The sequence below is a fragment of the Astatotilapia calliptera genome, chromosome 10, assembly GCF_900246225.1.
Source record: "Astatotilapia calliptera chromosome 10, fAstCal1.2, whole genome shotgun sequence".
Lineage (NCBI taxonomy): Eukaryota > Metazoa > Chordata > Actinopteri > Cichliformes > Cichlidae > Astatotilapia > Astatotilapia calliptera.
The window spans coordinates 7,776,875-7,784,872 of NC_039311.1; the positions used below are offsets into that span (position 1 = coordinate 7,776,875).

The 7,998-nt window shown below is 42.6% G+C and overlaps 1 protein-coding gene across 4 annotated transcripts in view; it reads left to right on the forward strand.

The window, feature by feature from the left end:
- mtmr4 (myotubularin related protein 4) overlaps positions 1–4,802 on the forward strand; it is a 43,112-nt gene extending 38,310 nt beyond the window's left edge. For all 4 annotated transcript variants that reach the window (XM_026182842.1, XM_026182843.1, XM_026182839.1 and 1 more), the window contains 4 exons: positions 33–1,446; positions 1,586–1,696; positions 1,818–1,906; positions 3,092–4,802. In XM_026182842.1, coding sequence (XP_026038627.1) covers positions 33–1,446; positions 1,586–1,696; positions 1,818–1,906; positions 3,092–3,269 — 1,792 coding nt within the window. In that variant the 3' untranslated portion in view covers positions 3,270–4,802. The remainder of the gene's footprint in view (positions 1–32; positions 1,447–1,585; positions 1,697–1,817; positions 1,907–3,091) is intronic.
- Positions 4,803–7,998: the final 3,196 nt, after the last annotated feature.

Genomic DNA, 7,998 nt, shown 5'->3' on the forward strand with positions numbered 1-7,998 from the left:
AAATAAGATCTGTATGTACTGGTGATTTACAGACTTCCTAAGACCCGCTCCATGGATGACCTTCTGTCAGCTTTTGAGAATGGGATGCCCCTGACACGAACGTCGAGCGACCCCAATCTCAACAAGCACTGCCAGGAGGGTCGCTCTGCACTGGAGCCCTCACCTGCTGTGGAAGAACCCGCTGTAGAAGGCTCCAACGAGCTCATACCTGACACTGCGGTGGACAGTGGAGAGGGACAATCTGTGCATCCGACTCCAGAAGCTGTCCCAGGTGTAGTGGGTGCTGAAGAGGCTGTGGATGGACCCTGTTTCACTACGCAGCCCCTGCCTTCCCTGCCCCTCTCACCTGTCCCCCTCAGTGAGGATGTCACACTTGCTCACACTGCCTTTTCCACTCCTGCCCTCATGCAAGCTTTGCATCAGATCACAGATACTCCACTCCAACAAGCTCCAATGGAGGCTGAGAGCCCTTGTAGGACTGCTGAGAGTATACCATCTCCCACTCATAAATCAGAGCCCTGCTTACCTCTGCCCTGCAAAAGCACTCAACCTGCAGCCAACACACCAACCTCTGTATTTCAAGGACAAATTGATAGTCAGTCAAAGAGCCTGCTGGCTGTAAAGCAGCTAACACCACTCCTTCCCATGGGGGACTCCACTGAGACTCTTACAGGTGAGAATGATCATCCCCCCAACTCGCCCTCCGCAGTGACCCAGGAATTTACGCAGAATACTTTGAATGATGAGGAGCAGCCTGAGTTTCAGCCACAAGCTCAACCCCAGAAGGAGGAGGAGGACACGAGGACAAATGGGGCGAGTGGAAGAGAGCGCGTGTTAGCGGCAGCTCCTGTAGACTGCATCCAGGTCACTGCTCGCCCTCTGATCTCCCAGAGCCAGCTCTCGGACCTGTGCTTGCTCAGCTCCCACTGGGAGAGTGTCCAGGGTCTGGTCCAGTCTGCCTCTGGTGCCAGCCGCGGCCAGCACCCCAACATCCACCAGAGCCGCCGGCTTGCCAGTAAATTCCTCCGCGCCCAGGGCTTTGCCATTGCCAATGGCTCGCAGTGCTGCCGCAGGGAAGCGCTCTGTTGTCCGAGCAGTGCGCTGCAGATTGGATGGCCTACCAGGAGTGCAGGCTACACTGGACTGTGTGGGCCTGCTGCCCTCACCAGCTACTCACTGGCAGCCCATCAGCTCCTGCCAGCCTCTTATTCCTCACCCTCAGCTTCCAGCTCGCCACCACCTCCCCAGGCCCTGGCTTACCTGGATGACGATGGGCTGCCTGTGCCGATGGATGCCGTGCAGCAGAGATTGCGTCAGATCGAGGCGGGTTACAAGCAGGAGGTTGAGGTGCTGCGACAGCAGGTGCGACAGCTGCAGATGAGGCTTGAGAGTCAACAGTATGGCACCCCTCCCTCAGAGCCATACGTCGAGTACGAGGATGACATTGTGAGTGACTTTTTAAGCACAGACTTTACTGAAAGAGCTAAAAGCATTTCTCTTTGTCTTCAGAGTATTTACTCTCAATTATTTTCAGAAGAGTTCTTATTTGTATCCATCCTCTGATCTCATTCTGTTCTCTCCTTAGACATGTCTGCGTGAGTCAGACAACAGCAATGAGGAAGATTCTCTGTCTACCCACAGCGAGGACCGTCTGTCCGAGGGCAGCTGGGATCGAGTGGAGCCCAGGGACACTGAGGTGAGTGTCCTACAGAGCTTCTGTCTTCACGCTTCCTTTCTTGTTCCCACTCACTTCTCACTTGCATGTCCAGGAGCAGAGCTATGTCTCACACTTTTCTGATACCTATCTCTGTGTGTAGGTTACGAGGTGGGTGCCCGACCACATGGCCTCCCATTGTTTCAACTGTGACTGTGAGTTCTGGATAGCCAAGAGACGTCACCACTGCAGGTAGAGACTTCATTGTGTTTCTTTTTTGTTGTTAATTTTTCCAACAAGTGCTCAAACTTGGAGGAAAAAATAGATAAATGCCAAGATTAGACTAGATTAATATTAGTGTGGAAATATTTGTGTTTACGTATTTGCTCAGATTAAGAAAGTAAATGTGAAGCTTCAGCCATAAGCCTGTTAGCTCAGGTTAATTAATGCTAGCTTTGCTAGCTGTCAGCAGTGTGAAAGCATCTTGTTGCTGTGTTACTGGGCAATTATGTGCTCAGCTATTCCTTTTATTCTGGCGCAGTTTTGAAGGCAAATTTGGTTGCTGTTTGAATAAAACCAGACAAACTGTTCAGCCGGTTTTCAGTCTTTGTGCTAAGCTAATCTGACCAGCTGCTGGTTAACATCAAGTACAAGATTAGTCTCATCGTCTCACTCTGAACAAGAAAGAATAAGTACATTTTCCAAATGCTGTGCAAATTCTTTTTAACATTTAAGCCTTAATATTTTTTTGCATTTGAAGTGAAGCTGATTCACGATTAGCACTTGCCTAAGAGATCTGAGTGTTTCCTTTTAAAAGCTGGCTGTGTTTGTATATTTTGTATGCCTGTTTCTCTCTGCACTCTTTAGTTGCACAGTGACTCTGCCAAAGCAGCAGCATGCCTTTAAAAGACAATTTGCTGTGCATTTTCCAAGCTTTGGTTTCAGCATCAAAGGCTCTTGACTCACTGGGGAATTAATTATATGCTCCACTGAGACATTTTAGGCAGGGGGGAAAATTCATATTCACAGGCAGAGCAGCACTCTGAGCAGGGCATGTGTTCAACTGTTAGATCCATTTTTTATGTAACTTAAACACAGCAAGTTTTCCAACATGTAATAAATAGAATCAGCTGATTTATAATGTATGTAAACAATGACTTGTGTTTCCGTTCCCAAATGCAATAGAGACGGATGGAATGCAGTAAAGTTGCCATGTGTGAAAAGACCTTTAAATGTGCTTCAGGAAGAAGCGGAAAGCTGTTTGTGCTGCTCATCAATCCATAATCTGCATTTAGCCTTTTCATTTTTGCCCTCTCTGGGTCCTGAGGATCTTTTATTTTGAAATCTTATACGTTTGGTATCTAAAATGTCTTAGAAACCTTCACATCAAATATTATTTGTCCTATTAATAACGTTACATGTGTTCTCCATTTTCAGGAACTGTGGTAATGTGTTCTGTAAAGACTGTTGTCACCTGAAGCTTCCCATCCCAGACCAGCAGCTTTACGACCCCGTGTTGGTGTGCAACACCTGCCACGACCTGCTCCTCGAGTCCCGCACCCGCGAGATCCGTAGCCAGCAGCTTAAGAAGGCCATCGCTACAGCCTCCAGCTGAGAGAAACCTCTGAAGCATTGTCGCCTCGGCTTTGTCCTGCTCGTATGGGACTGATGAGGTGTGCGCTGTTTTTACCGCCAATCAGCTGTAGTTTGGCTGCAGGGGCGGGAATGAGGAGCAGTTGTTACTCTTTGGGACGCTGGGCTTTAAAAACGGAGATGTACGTATAGACTGTAATAGAAGGGATTGCTAAGGCATGCTAGCAGGTGGAGGAGGGGGTTGGTCAAAGACATTTTTAGGCCTAAGCGCCGCAGCGTCCTGCTGCCTCCACACGGCTCAGTCCTCTAGTGGTGCCCCCGCCTGAGACACATCTCCAACCTGTCCACACACCTTTTAGTACCAAACACCTGCACCCTCCTGACGGACACCGTCTCGCAGTTCAGAGGACAATCGCTCACCCTTCCACGTGTCGGGGGACTCCAAAGCCTGTACCTGTACTACTGGAGGCTTTCAACTTTAAAAGAAAAGAAATGCTGCTACAGTATTTAAAAGTCTAATTTTGTATTCTTATTTTGTGCACTACTAGCTGTCATGTAATGGAGGGCACTTGTGACCAAACTTGAGCAAAAGGGAGAAATCTGCTGTTTACTTTGCCATTGCATCTTTTTTGCTGTTGTTGTTTTTTTTTGTCCTCTCGGAGCCTGAATGTAACATGTGATGGATAACTGGACTGGGTTTATGTTAACGTGCATTTGGTAGGTCGTGTACATGTTCTTTGCTGCAGTGTGTTCTGTATGTGCACAGTCGATGTGGTTGTGTGTTTTATCTATGCTTTTCTCTGGTATAGTCGCGGTGCAACGCTCTGAGGGATGTGTGGCGCACACTGATGTGGTTTTGCGGGGACAGAATGAGGGTGGGAGGCAGCAGGTTTCTGTGAAGTCTTCTTCAGATGAGTCATTTGAAGGTGCTTGGAAGATGTGACTGAAGGGTTGTGCTGATGTTCCTCTAGTCGAATGGCTTGGTGTCCACATAAAGCTCTATGTCCATCTGACTGACTCCTCCACATGCTGAGGACTGAACAGAGCTCTTAGTTTTTTGTTTTTAAGGGTAGTTTGGCAACAGTCCCCTTAAAAATGTTTGTCTACTGGTTGTTGAGACAATGGTGCCATATTTTGTTTTGTCTCTCTCTCTCTTTTTTTCTTTTCTTTTCAAAGGATATTTCTTTGTTATGGATGGCAGCAGGTTTCTAATCGGCCACCTCTCTGTATGTTTAATGGTACAGATAGCTAGCTGCTTAATAACACTGAAACGACTAAAGATTAACTGAGAGTTTGATAACAAGAGGCTAACAATGTCAGTGGATAATCAGATATCGCTGGATTCGTTACCTTTGTAGTTATCATCGTCTAATATTTGGAATCTTTTGCACAGTGTTTATGAAGCTGAAATCTTTGAGGAGCTCAGAAATGTAACATACATAGTTATCTGATCCGTAGTGGTGGCTAAAACCTGTCACTTAATGATTTATTGTTGTAAAGAAATGCACTGTAAAAATGAAATCCCATGGGTTAAAATAAAGGATTATATCATGGATCTGGTTTCCTGTATTTTGTTTTTTCTTTTACAGTATGCATCTCATTTTCTTTTGTCTATAAGTATTTAAATCACCTCTATAGTGTTGTGAAAAATTATTTGCCCCCTTCTTGATTTCTTTTCTTTTCTTTTTTGCTTTTTTTTTTTTTTTTTTTTGGTTTGGGTTTTTTTTTTTTTTTTTTTGCAATTTTAATATTAAATAAAGATGACCTGAGTAAATACAAAATGCAGTTTGTTTGCTTTTGTTGTTGTTGTTTTTTTTAATGGGACCTGTCTGACAAAGTGAAGAGCTCAAAAAGCAGCACATCATGGTATGATATAAAGACTACTGCCACAGAAACAAAGTCACTGACATCTGTCGCTCTGGAAAGAGTTATACTTTTTAAGCCTTTGAGACTCCAGTGAGCCATTATTCACAAGTGTAGAAAACTTGGAACAGTGGTGAACCTACCAAGGAGTAGGCGGCCTACCAAAATTACTCCAAGAACACATCAACGACTCATCCAGGAGGTCACAAAAGAACCTCTAAACATCTAAAGATACTGCAGTCCTCACTTTCCTCAGTTAAGCTCAGAGGTCATGATTTAACAATAAGGAGGAGGCTGGGAACTCCGTGGCCTGTCTCAGATGTCCTCATTGCACGGAATTTGACCTTGAATTCGAGATGGTAGTAGGGCTAGTAGTTATACTATGAAATGAGTCCTATCAAGATCAGTCAAAAAGGCATGTGCTCCCAGGGGGCCTATCACAGAGTGTCTGTTTTGGTGAGCAGAGTGTACTTTTTTGTGATCTGCTTGGGGAGTGTCACTGGAGTTGGTGACACCAGACTGATCAGGAAGGCTTGCTCTGTGAAAAATGGACACATCCATACATATGCAATAATACTAAGTGCAATAATCCTTTCTGTCATCGTTGTATTTTTACTCAGTTGTATATAGTATTTGTATTTATTCTATTTTTATCTTATTGTATATTTATTTTATTTTATTCTACTGTATATAGTATTTTATTCTATTCTGTACAGTTGTGTACTGTATTTATTCTTATTGTATTCTAATTTTTGCCTCATAACTTTTGCACTGTCCACTTCCTGCTGTGACAAAACAAATTTCCCACGTGTGGGACTAATAAAGGTTATCTTATCTTATCTTATCTTTTGAAGCTGTGGCGAAAAGGTTACCAAACAATGGTTATGTATCACTGATGTATCTCTGCTGCCACAAGGACACCACACAAAGTTTTGATCCACCACTCTTTTCTTTACATTTTGTTTCTTTATATTAGCAGCCAGACTTTTTTATAATGTTTAAACTGCTGTTGTTGAATAGTTCTTCAGTCTTTCTGAAGGTCTTCCAGAGGTTTTCTCTGGACATGGGCTGTTTTGTCACTTATTTTTAGTCCAGTCCTGATCATCGGTACCTGAACATTTCCAGAGAAATGTTTGTTTGTTTAAGCCAATTAGCACTAACCCAGGAATCATTCACACACTAAAAAGGCCTTAAAGGATGAATCAGTGTTCTGTCAACACAAAATACCCAACTTGGCAAAGAACTTATTTCATATAGCACCGTTGAGTGCTTTGATACTGATGGCCTGTTGCAAAAACACATTCCTGTTAGTTCCCATTTCTTTAGCTGAATCTACAGGAAAAAGCCAGTTTCAGGTTGCAATACATTTTTTTTTTTGAAAAACTGAATAAGTGAATTAATAAAAGTAGTGGTGGCCTTAAAAAATCTAAAGGAGTATACTACTAATAATGATAACAATAAGAAATATAATGCACACTTTGCAGGGTGTCATTCAGCAAAAGCTTTCGAAGTAAAGAAGATTAATGGATTTGAATGGATCTTCTTTCAGTGCTGAAAGCGCTTTTTTGCATTTGTCCACTAGATGGCGTTTTTTCTCCGCGAAAAACAGAGTTGTGTCTGTTTTCAGCAGCAACTTTGACCCAATTGAGAGGCTCATTGCACAATTTCACTGTTAAAGATTTACTCACTTTCCCCACTTTCAAGAGTTACTAAAATTCATCTTTATCACATGAAACAGTCATTTCTTTTGTAGAAGCAGGCTTCATTGTTTGCTACTTATTATGTTTTGTGTCTTCACACCACAAAGATGTGTATGAAGCAGGTCCTTCATACACCATACCAAAGCACTGTTTTCAGATGAGCTGCTGGTGTCAACGTTTCTAAGAAACATCAATTCAGGTTCTTTGACGCTTTTTAGCAGGGACTCTTGGCAATGTCCTTCAGTGTACCTGCTCAGCATGATGAATAATGCAGGCTCAGGTTATTCTAGGGTCCAACTTAGTGAATGTAAATTAAGTTGACAGCTCAATCTATTCTGTGAGAAAGCAGAAAAGAAATTTGGGCTTTTTTCCTCACAAAACTTTGAACTAACTGTTGTGAACTGCACCAAGAACAAATGTATTGAAGTTTCCACTTTAACATGTTCAAGCTTTTATTCATACCAATAATCACACAGTTTTGAATAATATAGTCAAACATGTCATGCTGAACCTACTTTACAGAGAAAATGTGGTGGTAGAAAGTACAATAGCCTGCTGTAATTGATGGAACCATGAATTCTGCGCTATATCAGAAAATCCTGAAGGAGAATGTCCGGCCATCAGCTCATGCCCTGAAGCTCAAGTGCCTTTAAGTTATCCAGCAAGAAATGAAACACAGCAGCAAGTCCACATCCAAACAAACAAGCAAAGAGTCCAGACTTAACTCAGATTTTGATGCTTTGGCATTCAACAGGCTGTTAGAGAAGAAAGAAAAAGAAATCAAAAAAGGCACATTAAAGGTCAATTTTAACTGTCTATTTGTCTCAACTAGATCTTCCATAGATTTTGCGGGCGATTCCCTTCTATACATTGTACTTGTTGTGTCATATTTCTCAGTTTCATTACCTTTAGGTGTTATTTGTTATTTGTGTTATTTGCTTTAAAGCTGTTATCCTTAAAATTCTGAATAAATAAATAAATGTCAGTATCTCCCTCCTTTAAATACAGATTTTTAAAACACCTCTTCTGTAAAATTTATGTAGGCACTTTGGTCTGTTTTTCCTATAGTTTCTCCATCATTGAGAATTTAAGCTCTTACCATTATTAGAAATAGTTTTTAGTGTACATTTATTTTCCAAGCAAAATCCCTCCAAAGGAAGAACCCGGCAAGCGTCATGAAATTTCATA